The sequence below is a fragment of the Archocentrus centrarchus genome, chromosome 21 (genome assembly GCF_007364275.1).
Source record: "Archocentrus centrarchus isolate MPI-CPG fArcCen1 chromosome 21, fArcCen1, whole genome shotgun sequence".
NCBI lineage: Eukaryota > Metazoa > Chordata > Actinopteri > Cichliformes > Cichlidae > Archocentrus > Archocentrus centrarchus.
Window position 1 is genome coordinate 4,137,232 of NC_044366.1, and position 16,164 is coordinate 4,153,395.

The following is a 16,164-nucleotide window of genomic DNA, read 5'->3' on the forward strand; positions in this document are numbered from 1 at the left end:
CGGCCAACAAACAATTTTAAGGCAGTTGCCTTAGGTTCATTGTTTCCGCGTCACCTCCTGCTGCTGCTGCAATCTTGCCGCACCTCTGCTTTACGGCCACCAGAGGGCTCTGTGTCCCCACCATCACCTGTTTGTCTCCGGTCTGCATCAGATTGGTGAAGGTGTGATGGAGATGAATGAAAGAATCAATCCTGTTTCTGCTCTGTGCTGCAGCCTTTGAGCTGGGTCCTTACAAGGATGCTTCATTTAATTGTAATTTCTGATGTTTAAACATTAAAAAAAAGTTGTTAAAAGTTTCACGAGCAAACTTAAACATCAACTGAATGTGAGTAAACAGCCACTGTGACTTTACATTTAAACCATCTGTGTATTGTGTTGATCAGATCTCAGCTGAAGTTTAATCAGTGCAGGAAGTCAGTATAACATTTATTTAGCCAGGTAAGTGATTAGGTACATATTATTATTATTATTATTATTATTATTATTATTATTATGGCCAAAGTGTCTCTGATTCTTCAAAAACATACTAAAGGTATTTTTATTCATGTTCTGATGCATTTATTGTATATTTATTTATCTTTTTGTCAGTTTTTAACATTTTATGTTTTTTCACACCAAATATTATTTACTTTATTAAGACATGATGGCAAACCAACATTTTAAACTTATATAGATTTTTTAAGCTACTTTGTTTTAACATTTTTTAACGTTTTTAATATTTTTTTATTTCAGTTATTTTAAAATTTTGTCATCATTGGTCCTCCATACCTCTGTAGAAGTTGCTTTTAAATACAGTACTTCAATTAATGCGCTGTGTGTTTGTGTGTGTGGTCTAACTGCTGTACAGGTAGACAACATTCAGCGCAGTCTCTCTCCCTCTCTCTCTGTGGGACGTGTCCTGAGTCACGCCCACTCTGGCATTTTCCCACATTAATATGCAGTGTATATACTGTATGTTATCATCAGTCAAAAACTACATCTCAGGCACGATGATCCTCTGAAGAAATCCCTCCGCGCCCTGAGCAAGAAAAGTCGCTCCTCTGCAAACAACCTAACGTTGCGCCATCCTCCGGTAGGCGACGTTTTTCTTTTTTCTTGGGCTGACAGCAGCTGCTCTGCCCAGTCAGATTTTGTGCATCTGCTGGGACCACTGGGAGGACGTCGGCTCTGACTGCAGCGCACTGCGATGCAGAGAGAGAGAGGGATTGAGGCTGTGATGTCTGTATGAGCGTTATAAACCCACCGCAGCAGCAGCGGCAGCTCCTGTGCGGACGGAGCGCAGGGAGGTGCTGGCGGAGTTTATGCGCACACCTCTGGAAGCTGCTCCTTTGCAGCGCCGCAGCTTTTCACGGGGAAACCGACTCGGTACGTGACTCCCAGTCCAAAGCTGCCCTGGATCTGACAGGGAGGGGAGGGAGGGGGCCATAGCGCGGCACCCCGCCCGTCTCGCCTCATTTGGACTGCAGGGATAACGACCTGAACCGTGATATCCCCGCGCAGAACCCGCCGAGCAGGTGCTGGTGGCAGCAGCAGCACCTCTGCGCCAAAGGTAAGCAGCTCTGCGCGGCGCGACGAATGGAGGGAGCATGTAGGTGTTCATGGCTTCCAGCGGGGACTGTGAGCCTAATCAGGATGGTGATGGTGATGCTTAAAGCAGTTGAATGTGTCATTAAACCACCGCAGCATCGACTCCTGCTTTTCGCTCCGTGTTCGTCGTTGTTCCGCACCGAAGGGGCGATCGATCGATTTCTGTTATCATGCCTGCGTCTCGGGAAAGAGATGCAGAAAGGGGAAAATGACGTAGGGAATTCCCACAGTAATCCAATAGCGCGCGGTGACACCTGCACATTCCGCCAGTGCGGCCCCTGCGCGGCCTGCCGCCGCGCGCGGCCTCGCCAGCAGCGCGCGGATGGACTTGGAATGATTAAAGTTGGATATGAGCTGTTATGTAACGTGATTTTGCTGACGCGGTTTCGCCATAAGCGGGGGTTACCTTCAGTCTCCGCGGCTCTGACATCGTGGAAGCGGACCGTGTTTACGTTCACGGCGGTTCAGCTCAGGCTGTTCGGGGCAGGTTTTGAATTTTGTGTAAATTTTCTTCCCATAAAAGTAAAAAATTGTTCAACTCCTGATTTATTTCTATAGGACTGAAGATGTTACCTGTTTATTTCAGGTAGAATGGAAGTTCATGCATACCGTTTGCTGCAAACTGATTAAAACACTCATGCACTGCACACAGAGTATAAAGTTGCTACAGGAGGTTGCTGAGTCCCCTGTGCCACACACTGAGACAGTGCCCCACTTTATGATTGGCTCGAATATTCAAAATTCAGCATTGCTGGAAATAAACTTTTCAAATTCTTTCATCCAGTGAGTCAGATGCAGTTATCTGACTGCATGTTTCCTTCTCCTGCTAAATGCACCACAAAACTGCAAGTTATGCAGATTTAAGCAAACATGTTGGAAGCTACCACTGAGACGTTTTATCATATTTACTTGGAGTTGTAGTTGTGAAATCCTGTATATTTATTAGTGAAAAGTCAAACCTTTAACTCGCATCACCAAATATACCAAAAAATCTGCTGCTTTTTGTTAGGTGTACCGAATAGGGGGCTACATCACCACATTAGCTTCACCCACCTGGAAAGTGGTCCAGTCTGAACTGTAGAAGCTTCAGTTGTGGATTTAGTGGATCAGCAGTCAGCACCGATCCTCCAGAGAAGGTCAGGGTGTAGAAATATTTTGCTAGTCCGTGAAAAAATTTGTGGTTGATTAAAAGTCTGCAGATGAAAAGTGTGGGAACCTCAGATCTGGAGCTTACAGAACATCCATGAATGATTCTCTCTTGTGAGGTTGAGGCTTTTTTCATTGTCCCAGTCACCCAGAATCGCCCTCAACAACCTGAGAAACAGAAACATGATACTTGCAGTTTTGCTGGTTTTGTTGCAGCAGTGTGTAGCATTCGTGTTTCCATCACTGGTTTGTGACCATTTTATGAAAGAAATTAGTTCATTTTATGGGTGAACTTCTTGCCTGTTGAGGACAGGCAGTTTTGATTATGTGACTGTGCGGCACAGCTTAGCAAAAAAAAACCTTTTGATTTTCACTTGTCAGGTGGGAAATTAATCCCACAGCATAGTTGTACTGTCCCATTCAGCCCCATACCCCAGTCCCCCCCGTGGTTCCTCCTGTAATCTGGTCACATTTGTGGTCTTAATTAAGTTTTGGTGTTGTGGGGCCAGCAGTGTCTTTGGTAATTTCCCCCTTTGGGATGCTTTATTATAAACTGTTAACGCTGTGAGCTGCTTTGAAGGTGGGGGTTTGGATGAAACCTGCAAACCTGCAAACACGCTCAGCTTTCTCAGAAATCTGATACTTGAAACAAATGTGTTATCTGAGATGAACTGGAACAAGCAGAAATACAGTTTTGCTCCTGCAAGAAAAGAAAATTTCCTCACTTGACAGAATTTGACGAGGTTGGGTGTGTGTGTGTGTGTGTGTGTGTGTGTGTGTGTGTGTGTGTGTGTGTGTGTGTGTGTGTGTTGGGGGGGCTACCCGAGTCTTAGCTGCAAGTCGTTCTACTGACTGAGGACTAAATACACAAAGTAATTAATGGGGAAAAACTGCATAAAGTGTCTTCTTGCTTTTAATTTTGGCTGTTTCAGTCCTCCATATACCTGTGCCTCAAAGTTTCTCTTAGTACTTGATGTGCATGTGAGTGTGTGTTGTAATTGTTCTGCAGTCAGCCCACATTCATTGCAGTGTTGCTCTCTGTGGGACGTGTTTTGAGTCATGCCCAGTCCAGTATTTTCCCACATTTATATGCATTGTATATACTGTATATTATGAGCAGTCAAAGAGATCCCTCTGTAAATCTCTCCATGCCCTGAGCATGTGAAGTCACTGCAAACAGTATCGTAGCTTAGAGAGGAAACACCAACAATCAGACAATCCCCCGTTTGCAGCACTCAGCGACTGCAGAGAGGAAGAACCTCCTTTTAAGAGGAAGAGACCCCCAACAGTCCGAGGTTCTGGCAGGGGCCACCTTCTGCTGCATAGTAGGGCTGCAACTAACGGCTATTTTCATAGTCGATTAGTCAACGACTATTGAAACGATAACTTTAACAGTCCATTTTTCCAACCATAAAAAAAAATATATAGAGTACTTTTTCGTCCCTGTAAAACAAAGTTGGCACAGTTTCACCAGTATCCCCCATCAGTAAACGTGCTGCTGAATGCTATCCGGTCTTTAAGTCTGACGTCATTTCTCGGTCCATCTAAATAAACGGCAATGGTATAACCAATGACTGTTCACTATTAAAGATGATTGTAACAAACCTTAGCAACTGCAGCCATTTCCGCTTCCTCATCGGTAAAAATCACAGCTGAGTTAAAGCAGTTAAAACAACCAGGGACACAGCATTGCGGAAAATTGATCATGTGACAGTTTGGACCTGGAAATGGAATTCTACGTCATCACTTAACAACCGGATTGCGCATGTGTGAAGCTCGCCAGAGATAGACAGACAAGAAGATGTCTCACTACATTTAAAAAAAAAAAAAATCACCAGTAATAATAAACGACTATTTTCGACAATTAAATTCGTCGTCAGCTATATTTATTGTCGATTATTGTCGACAATGTCGACTAATCGTTGCAGCCCTACTGCATAGAGAGACTACAAACAACAAACAGGTGACGTGGTTTGGGATTTTATTTTGTTCTTTCCCATATTTCCCATTTTATTTTGAAATCTGAGTAGCATTTTATGCTTCCTCCTTTTGTCCTGCTTCTGTTTTCTTCCACATCTGTCCTCACTCTTAGACTGTATATTAAAGATGGCCAGTGTGAAGTCACCCTTTGGTTTTGGACTTCGTAGTTTGAAGCCTTTTGGCTGCTGCCATGTTGTTTTTTTACTGTTTGCTAATGCTAGCATGCTTGGTTATCAGTCTGCATCCTTAAACTGTACAGGTGTAATAAACAGATACCTGCGAATTAATATTAGGTAAAGACTGGAAGTCTCTTAATGTGAAAGGGGAGTTCATCCTCCCCACAGTCGCCTGTGATCATTGGGGTTCTGGTGCACTTTAAATGAATTGCATCTGAAATCTTCAAATACTTGCTGCATATGTCCTGTAGCAACAGTCCAGATGGTATCCAACCTTTTCTACAACTCTTTTTTTTTTTTTTTATACAAAGAGCTGCATTGGTATATGAATTAAAGCAGGATGTGCAGTTTCATGGGATATAATACAGTGCAAGACAGTACAGTGTGATATGGTGACAAAGAGCTGGGTTATCATTAATCAGAAACCCTTAGTGAGTCTTTTTTTAGCTTCACAGGCTCTAAATTGATGGGTAGAAATAGAAGCAGACGATGCGTCAGATGTTAAAATGGGCGAGGGACACGGGGCAGTGTCACCCTGCAGTGATGTCACAAAAACGCCTCACTACTTTAAGTACAGGCCATCATTAATCCATGATTGACTTAACCCAGAAACAGCCATCTGCCTCCTTTAGTTTCAGCATCATGTTATTATTCAGGCAAAATGTTGCTCTTTACAAATATTCATATTTTTTTTTTATAGCTGATCTGTTAATGTGAGATTCCTCTGTAGGTGTCAGCCTGATGCTCTTGATAATCTCGGGAACTTCGAGTTTTGTGCTCGAATTTTAAACATTTGGCTGCACAACATAAATTTGTAATGATGGTGTGCTCAGGCACTGGTGAATGAAGATGAGGAGTTAAAGAAAATAAAGAGACCGGAATACAAATGCCTCCAGCGCACTGTCTGTTTACAGTTTTTACACATCCAGACACAACCCACATTCCCATTTATAGTAACCATTTTAAACTCGGAGATAGCAATCAGTCTTCCGGCGTAAATGCTATTTTTGACTCCCCGAGGCCCGTCACATGGAGGGATGCCTCCCGAGGAGTGACTCATCCTGGACGTTTACTCCCAGGGCGATGTGTTTAGAGAAAAAAATGCCCCGAGTGGGACAGCGCTGCACTTTTTCTGGGAAGTGGGAACACTCTGGCAGTGACGCCGAAGCCCGTGTTCCCTCAGAGGGACTCACAAAGCTGCATCCTCCTGTGAGGCCCCGATGCAGTGAGCTGAAGACCCTCGAAAACCCATCTTCATCCACCTTTATGTTCATCACAGAGCTCAGCTCATGTTTTATGCTGCATCATCTTTCTGAAGCAGGAACATGTGGGATCGTGGATAAGAATAAGTGCTTTTAGTGTGTAAAGGTTTTTTTGTGTTGGTTGTGTGTTTTGTTCTTAATTTTGTGTGTCACCCTGTATGTGTGTGTGTGTGTGTGTGTGTCAGCAGAGGGACCCCTCTGTGGCCCTGTGGAGGTGACTGCAGCACTTTACAGCCTGACAGAACGGGCACCTTGGGGAGCTGGCACACACACACACACACACACTCAGGCAGAGAAACAGAGGGGAAGAGAGTGAGAGGTGGAGGAATCCCTTTACTGACATCATGGCACCTACAGCTCACAGCACATATCCAGATGGCGAAAACGCAGGCGGTGAATTCAACGATTGTTTTCATTATTGATTCGTTTTAATATTTGATGAACTGAATATTTTTCCTCTAGTAATTGTTTTGACCACTGAAGGTGATGAAATTAGCTAACCTTGACCATCACAGTAACCAAAGGGATGTGCACGAGGAGATGCGGGTGTAACCGGTGTGCATATGTGTGTGCGTGTGTGTGTGTTGATCGAGAGGTGATGCTGGGTCAGTACTTACTGGTGCCTGTTTGATATGCACAAGAGACAGAAAAGCATTTGCCCCATGAGTGTGTGGCCTCAGGTCCGAGCCAAGGGAAAGCCCTGCTTGCACTTCTGTAATGTGTATACTCACTGTGTCCAGGGAAAGTTGTACACTATTGTCAAAACCTAAACAACAGCAAAGATTTGCATTTTTGGAAGCTGATTTAATCAGTAGCAGTGTTTCTCCATTGAATCAGTGTCTTGTCCAACTATGACCAACTGCATAGCTCTACACAGACTGTATATAAAAGATGCACACTTAGCTTCCAGGTCTGAAAAGTGAAGCCTGTGCAAAGCACCTTAAATCAGCACACAGGGGGCAACTCTCTTGTGGTTACAAAATAACTTCTGATGGTCTGATGTTTTTATGGTTTCAGTTGCCGGTTCCAAGTCTTACTGAAAGCAGTGTGGTGTTCATTTTTTAATTTATGGTCTCCATTACTGCACAGAAGCACCAGCTCGAGGCTTCACAACGGGACTTCACTAATCAGCGGGTGGTTGTCCACAGTTTATCCAAAAGTGTTTTTTTTTTAATCAGTGTATTCATTTTAGTGGGAAATAGAAAACATATAGGTGGTTTAGCTGCACAACATGAAGAAGTAAGACACCGGAGACCAAAACCGTTTCTGTATCAGGCTGTGAACATGTTTATTTCTGCTGTAAAGTTGAACATTTTAACATGGGAGTCTATGGGGACTGACTCACCATTGAAAGCAGCCTCTAGTGGCCATAAGAGGAACTGCACTTCCATGTAGGCCCAGAGGTGATGCAGATGTGGTGGAACCATGAACTGGCCTTAAATCTGTTTTTCTTACTGCCAGCTTAAGACTTAGTAATTTGCTCAGGAACAGATGGTCGCCATCGAGCCCAGAAAATGTTTATCCCACTGGAGTGATGGTGCATTTGCTTCGGACTCTGTGCAGCGGAGGATTAATACACACTTGTTGCAGGGTGTTTGCAGCAGGATAGTGTAACTTATGTGAGATAATGCAAAACAACAGAGTTTAAAACGATACAAAATCTTGGTTAGGAGAGACTGTAGAGCTCAACTCCAGTTTAATTTTCTGACTTTCAGTTGTATTTTCACTTGTTTGGTTAGATTTAGGCACCAAAAGAGAAAAATCTGAGTTAAAGTAGGTTATTTCACATTAACTATGTTAGAAGCTTTTCTAGAATTTTATGGGTTACTGACATCCCATCCAGTTTATGATTGGTTATATTAACACCATTTGGGAGAACATGTCCTTCAGAATACCGCTGACAATGTAGTTAGTTACTTATAGGAGGCAGGACAGAAAAGCGAAACCAATGCTTGTGGCTTAAACCTGCATTCTTTCTAATGACCAGCAGGGGGCGACTCGATTCAAAAAGAAGTCAGATTGTATGGGAGTCTATGAGAGGATGAGTCTCCTCCTTCATTTATGACCTCAGTAAATGTTTTCCTCATGAGTTTAAGGTCTCAGTCACTAATTTAAAATCTTATTTAATGCAGCATGATGTTTATTCAGTCAATTCTGCTCCTATTTAGCGTAAATGAAAGTATGCTTTAGGGTTGGGCCTACATGATTGGCAGGAAGGACCTGCTTGTTTAAGAAAAAAAAAAAAACAATAACACCCAAGATGGCAACGACCAAAATCATTAGTTTGATATATTTAATAAGCTTTTAAGTTTTAATGACTGACTGCCATTTTATAAAAATCCACACATCACCACTTTTAGTTGGTGTTTGAGTCAGAGCGGGGGTTTATGTTGGAGATTTTGTGCTGGTTTGTAGGGTTGTAACCATTAGTGAGGATGCAGCAGATTCTACTGCTTTCTATCTAGTATTAAATGGAAAACGGGTATAATGTATGCGTGCAACGGCGAGGCTCTTGTCGGTTTATAGGAAACATGAGGCTTTGATGAAGAAGAAGAAAAATAGATCCACTGTAGAGAATCTCACTAAGATTAATCAGGTAATTGCTCAGCAGTAGGAAACACTGTGCGTGCGCCTGGGAGCTGCGTAAAGGGAGGCGTACAGCCATAATGCTTCCACGGTGCCTGTCAGTCACACGGGACGCACTAAGAGACTGTGTTTCTTAGCTTCCGCCTTCACAAACAACAATAAAAAGCCGACCTGCCACAAAGAATGGCATGATGGTAACGCCCAAATACCTAAAACTGCCGTCCCGCTTCGGGAGCGTTCTCTGAACAAACTCTTTTTGACAGGATGTAAGAGAAGAGTCTGGCACGCTCCGTCACATCCTCTGCTGCAGATGTGCTGGCTGTTAGTATTCAGTGCACAGCGGCGCACAGTGCAAAGTATTTGGTGCCTAATAACAGAGCAGCACTCAAATGACGCTCTTTGCAAGACATTTATCATCTCTGAGAAAGGCGGGTTCCTTTGGGGGTTCTCATGTGACACTTTAGCTATATTCCCCTTCCTGAGAATCAATCGCTAATCCAGGTCAAACTGCAGGGCCGAGGCTTCGGGATTATAATGGGAAGCAGGACTCTTTTTAAAGGGAAAAAAAAAGGACTGGAATGGGTCCAGATTACTTAATGCTGTCTCCTGAGGTCATGATTTGTTCTGTGCTGTTTGGAGCTGCTGCACGCACTCCTCATCCTCTCTGTTTTAGCGAGCAGACCGGGTGCAGCCGAGGCGTCTCCCGCTCCACATCGGGGTTAGACAATGCCTGGCAAACAGGGCGGGAGGGGGCCGATTGGACCACAGGAGCGCTTACATAACCACCCAGCAGTTTCAGATCCATTTATTTTTGTTTCTTCTTTAACTGAATAAGCCTCCGCTTGCTTATGGACGTGACTCCTCCCTGCCGGTGCTACATGTATATGACTTTGGCCATGTGAACACGTGAGCTGGATTTACGTATTCCCGCATCTGTAATGAAGGTTTTATTCTGCCACAAATCCCCGTACGAGGTCTGGGCTCGGTAATCTCGTTGAGTCAGGGACGTTCAGGCTTTACTCGTGACAAATGCAACAGATCTTATTTCAGTATCAGGCCCAGGATGTTTCAGAAACATGCATGAATCACCTTCAGATTGATTTCCTATCTTTGCATGGTCAAGAGTTTCAGCTTAGCTCATGGTCTCTGGGTGGAAATAAAACACTAATAAGAATGTGCTGAAAGAAAGAGAGAACGATGGGATTACTGATAAGAGGAAACATTTCTAATAGCAGCTGTGTGCAGCTTTTACCCACCACCAAGACTCAGTGTCAGTTTCAGTTCTTTTAGTCAACTAAGAAAGATGGTAGAAGATGGAGGGGGAGGAAAAGCAGAGAGCATGCGGCTGGGGAAAAAACATTAAAATCAATATCAAAAGGAATATTTCAATATCATTGGGATAACAAAAAAACCCCTCAAACACCGTTCCCTGTGCCCTGATATGGAGGACCCAAACTGCCAAAATCAAATGTACATTTAAAAAAAAAAAAGACTCAATATAGAAATAATCACTGGTGATCAGATTATTTACTAAACATAACAAATGAAATAAAAAATATTTACTAATGGTAGCATGGAGGTAGTATTGGTACCAGTGGAATTACATGATTCTCAATACTTAATTCGACACTAAAACAAAATGATAATCCCACGTGCTTAAACTTAAAGTCATTTTGAATCACTGACAGTGGTGGCAGAACACTTATGGAAAATGTTAACATTATATTTTGCTGACAGACTGAAACATTAGGAGCCCTTCTAGTGTTACAGTTACATTACGTTAGCATAAGCAGTTCATGTTAGCCACTGCTATCATGGAACAAAGCTGATTTCACAGTGCCAGCTGGCGCAAACAAAATGAGAACAAGTGCCTCAGGAAAACATAACTAGGATGAGAAGGATCACACTTTGGAAGTTTGGGTGCTGTTTACATGAACTGAAACTTACTCAGCTTGAACTGTTTGAACTGAATTGGGAGTATTTCCTAATAATCCTTTTTATACTTTGCTGCTGATCTTTTTCATGCCAAGAACTTTGTGACTAATGCGTAACAGAAATACAATCAGACGCTTCTTCCATGAGTCCCTAATCCTGCAGATGAACTCCAGCTCCACCGTCCTGGACTGCAGCAGGTGGTCGTTTTGCTCGGGGAGTTTGGTGGAGTGGTGCATGAGCTGGCTCTCCCCTGGCTGCAGGTTCTGGTTAGAGTGATCCTTCAGCTCTCAGAGGATCTGGAAAAAGGAGCGCTGACACTTGCTGCAGACCACAATGGTGCAGCTGGACAAGATCCTCTCTGGAGAAGCAGCTGATGGCATCGACCACCACCATAAGAGCAGCCTGGCCAGCAATCCAACCGACAGGGGAAATGACCATGGTTATCCGCTTTGTAGCAGGTGGACTTTCAAAATAAAAGCATGGTGATTGTCCAATAATATACAGGCATGTTTGGGTGGAAGTTAACACTGCAAAGGTAAAGAAATTTAGATGGAAATTTAAACTGAAATATCAGTTTATGTAACATTTTATAAACTAATTAGTTTTAGTTTTAATAGCTGGTTGCATTTAATGGCACACGTATCGTTTTTGCATTCATCTTTATTAATTTTTCACATTTTCAAAAACTTGAAGGTGTTACCTTTCAGATCAAATCTCATACATGTTGACCCAGCAGTTTTTGTTTGGGTGTCTCAAACAAGAGAAGTCCTCTCTGTGACCCTGGTAGGCTGCCAGTGACTTTAAGAGGTTAATAACAAAAAGATCCAATGATGCACGAACCATCAGTGACTCTTTTGTTTTTGAAGACCAGCCTCATAAACCCAGTTTCTTCCTGTGTGCAGCACACTTTGGGACCTGCAGACAAGCTGACAGTTTTAAAGTGTTACCAGCAGCTCGGGTCTTGAGGCATACTTCAAATACCACAGATATCAGGCTTAGCTGAGGCTGCAGCCCACGTTATTTTCCAGTGACTGCACCAGGCATGCCTTAGCTAAATATTACCCAACCTTTTCTCTCCTAAACACACACACACACACACACACATTACTGCTAATGCTTCTCAGCCCGACTGAAACTGGCCTCCCTCCGGCGAGACTCTGAAGTCACATGGCATCCTTCCTTTAAAAACAAAATGGCTGTGGTTGAGACTCTGACAGCGTTCCCCAGACACTTCCTAAACTGGCATCTGCTGATTGAAGAGCTTCCTGGGAGGCAGATGCAGCCGCCTGTCTCCTCTCTCCTTTCTTTTACTGAGGCAGCCTATACTGACTGAAACCCTCCTGCAGACACGTGTGTGTGTCTGTGTGTGTGTGTGTGTGTGTTGCTTTAAAGATTTCCTTTTCCAGCGGTCTAGTAGAGATAATGCATTCCAAATGAGATAATTTCAGCCTGCTCTTCTCCTCACGGGGGCTGAGTGTTCGTAGCAGAGTGGGAGAACATACAGTACACATCGTTAATCATTCACATAAGTAAATAGCACATTAAAGTAATAAAAGAAAACTTAAAGTGAATTCCAAAAATAAAGAAATGGTGGCGTCGGAGGGCGGCGCGTGATGCCGGGTTACTTGTGTCTGTGACGGCTTCTTTGACAGCAAACAGCCCCTCGGGTGATGGATGTTTGTTCGGCCGTTTGTTGATTGCAGCTCGCGGAGCGCAATCACTGCTTTTGTTGTGCCGGAGCGATTTTGTAGCTCACTGATTTCTGTCTCTCCTCTTTTCTCTCCTCAGGTTCTTAATGCCACCGGATAACATGAACTAAGTAAGGAGGCGACTGTGCGGCTCCATTAAAGGAGGAAATCGGTTGAAACTGGGAACCTTTGTGGAGAAGGAGTCAACGCATCACTTCTAGGCAAAAAGCAGATAAATAAGAAAAGCGTGTCATCGCTTCAACGACCGGCCGAGTCGATAAGGATCTCATCCCCGCTGCTCCTCCTTGGCTTTGCTCATTAACTGTTTTCACTTGTTGCCAACATGCGTCCTTCCCTCGCCACGGCGGTCCTACCGCCCAGGACCCGTTCCCACAATCCACCCAACCTGTCCGTTGGGAGCCGCGAACACCTGTCGGCCCCGCGAAGGCGCAGCCCCCACCTCCGGCACACCCTCAGCCCGGAGAACCTGCGGACCCTGGCGGAGAGGGGCGGGGCTGCCGTTGATACCGTCTCCGAGGTTAGCAGCCCCATCGGGCTTCCGCGGGCAAACAGCGACACTGACCTGGTGACCTCCCAGAGCCGGTCCTCGCTGACAGCGTCCACTCTGGAGTACACGCTGAACCGTGGCCAGAACCTCGTCATATCCTGGGACATCAAGGAGGAAGTGGATGCTACAGATTGGATCGGGCTGTACCACATTGGTGAGATGATGGTTTTTGCATGTGATGGCGAGTAGAGGAACTCTAAACTCTGATGTCTTTATGCTCTGAAGGGTCATGAAAACCAGTCCGTGCCTCCCACCTGACCCCCCTCAGAATCAGCTGGTGTTTTCTGTATGCTGACTTTAGCATATCTGATGAAGAAGTGCAGAATTTTAGCTTCACACTATGAGACATTTCTGATCTACTGATTCCTTCAATGTCCAAATGATTTTCTAATGTAGCATGTATGAATGCTGTGAGGTGAAGCTGATGGATGTCCCCCTCTAAAGTTTAGTAAAGTGAGTAAAAGGGACATCCAACCAGAAACAAGCTGAAGAGAACATCCAGTGGTCCCAACATCCTCTGTCATCCAGACCCTTCAATGATTTAGAAGAACTTCTTCAGGACCTAAAGTTGTTTGTTTGATGTGAAATGTCCAAACTGTTACAGACAGCATGTGACAGCCAGAAGCTGCATGCAGAGTGTTTAAATGTGGCTGTGTTAGAAAATTATTTTGACCCAGAAGGAGTCAGAGTAAGAAGCTGATCCTGGGACCTAAATGTAGGTGAAAAGGAGCCGCCTGTCCCACACGGTGATAATGAGCCTTGAACATTTACAGAAAATGCACTCTTTGAAGTTTCCTCGGGTGAATTATCAGAAAACAGATCACCAATGCTTGTTTCTGCTCCGCTGCATTCAGGCATTAAACTACCGCATTTTATTCAGACTGTGATTTATCCCATGATACCGATGCTCAGAGCTGGCTACAGAAAACAAATGAACTGAACAAAAACCAGATTTTGGCTTCAGATTGTGACGCTTGGAGTGGATGTAAAACTGATCTTATATTGAGCTTAAATGTGTTTTTCAGCCCTGAAATCTCCTGTACTTATGAAGAGTGGAGGTGTGTGTGCAGGTGTGTTCACACCGGGTGCAGACCTGTTTATCCACTATAAGCTCATCTTTCTAGCAGTTTTTAGGTGATGCCAGAAACTCAAAAGTTAGTCTTTGGTCCTCTTTCTTTTAGGATTCTCCATCTTTGCTCCAGATTTCCTTTTTTTCCTTTTCACTGAAAAAAACTCTAAAATTAGAAAAGCAGGTAGAGGTTGCAGCAGAGCCGTGACCCGACCCGACTGCGATTCGTCCACATATTAGTGTGAAGTCAGTGTCTAATCAGCTCAGGCCAGCTGCAGGTCTCAAATCTACAGTCTGATTTCTGTGGAGGCCTGTTTCTGCCACTGAAAAAGCATTTTTAGCCATCCGTAAGTCAAAGTTTTGGGTTATTATCTAAAAGAAATTAGACTTAACAACTTGCAAATTTGAAAGTAGATTTCTCATAAGTTTGAGTTAGTAAGTTGAAAGCTGCCTAACTCAGACCTCTGAGAAAATAACTTGAAATTTTGATTTACGAATGGCTAAATTTTGTTTTTCCACTGGTTTCCAGAGGTCGCTCCTAACTTTTACCACAGCAGGGAGGATTTCATCCCACTTCACACGGGTGTGATCAGAATCAGCAGTATGAAAAAACACCAGCTGAGTGATTTTCTTTTTTTGTAGTCACCCTGTTGGCAGCTCGAAGTCATCCAGAGCCGGAGCTGACTTGACCCTCCCTGTCCTCGAAGCTTTTCCGCTGATCCCGGTGTTTTATTATCAGGAGCTGTCGATACCCTGGTATAGAGTGTTGCACAGGGGTTTCCAACAGCGAGTCAATACTGAAACATTAGCTCCTGAGACTTTACACAGGCCTGCAGGCTGAGTCAATGTGTAACAGCGACACACACACACACACACACACCATCACAAAGCACGGGTGGTCTCCAATAATGTCCGCCAATCCTGCTTAGAGACGGGAATCTGACAGGGAGGAAATACGTTGACCTGAGTGCTGAAGAAGGCTATCGGGCTCGCGCAGATCTGTCCACGATGGTGAAAGCTAATACAGGAGTCAGAGTGTCCCACCAGCACATTGGTGACTGGGAATCTACGAATTCGGCTCTGTTTTGCTCATGTAATAAAGACCCAAATTCTAGCTTTCCTCTGAGTTTCTGTAACTGAAAACAGATTTAATGTAATTTCTTTTTTTCATTTCTGAAGAAGTGTGGTGGACTGTCTTTAATGCAGTGCTTCTCAAATAGTGGGGCGCGCCCCCCCCCCCCCCCCCCCCCCCCCCTGACCCCGGGGAACATGCTTTTTTTTTTTTTTTTTTTTTTGCCGTACTAGAATAAAGTGTAATTGCACATCCACTACAGTAGGTGGCAGTGGCGCTCTCACTGTCAGAGTGTGCGCAGTAAGTAATAGCTCTATAGTGCAGGCTCCGCAGTGACTATTTATTTGCACAGTGTACAACAGTCAAGCGCCCTTTTGTAGCGAAGGTAGCAGTGTGAAAATACTGCTCAGTGATACTCATATAAGCCAAAGCGTTACCTTCCTCTGGATGCACGGATAAAATACTCCAAACTGGGGCGCCTGGGTGGCTTAGTGGTGAAGCCGGCGACCACATACGGGCACGGGTACGCGTCCCGGCCCGTCGCCAATTTGCTTGCGTGTCTTCCCGTGTATCTTTCCCCCATTTCCTGTCTCTCTCCACTATGATAATAAAAGCCGCTGTGGCCAAAAAAAAAAAATACTCCAAACTGGTGTTCGGAGGTTTGGATGGTAAATTTCCTCATCGGGGTTCAAAATGCCTGTGAGGCCTTTCATCATTGTCAACTCTGTGAGTCCCCTCTGTGTCATGGTGGACCATAACCATGTATTTAATTGAAAGTTATGACCTTTAACACCTTTATCTGTTTTCTTGCATTTGGCTGTAATGCCTGCCATTTGCCACAGGGGGTGCTGCAGCACCCCTACTTCCCTCGGCCTTGCACGAAGAGCCAGTTTTACATTTGAGAGTCAGTTAATTCATCACGAGGAGAACTATTCAGCTCAGAAAACTGTAAGATGTGGCTGGAAAAAGGACGTTTCTGTGGAATAATAAGTCCATGTGTGTCTGCGTGTCCCATTACAAGTACTAGAGCCCAGCCAGTAAGTGTAGATTTGTTACCTGACATGCACTGAAATGTCAGTCCAAGCGGCCACATTT

General features: G+C 44.2%; 1 protein-coding gene across 1 annotated transcript in view; it reads left to right on the forward strand.

Annotated features, from left to right (window-relative positions):
- Window positions 1–1,481: 1,481 nt before the first annotated feature.
- Window positions 1,482–16,164, forward strand: part of hecw2a (HECT, C2 and WW domain containing E3 ubiquitin protein ligase 2a) — a 53,576-nt gene continuing 38,893 nt past the window's right edge. The window contains exons 1-2 of the mRNA XM_030758074.1: window positions 1,482–1,549; window positions 12,461–13,082. Coding sequence (XP_030613934.1) covers window positions 12,704–13,082 — 379 coding nt within the window. The 5' untranslated portion in view covers window positions 1,482–1,549; window positions 12,461–12,703. The remainder of the gene's footprint in view (window positions 1,550–12,460; window positions 13,083–16,164) is intronic.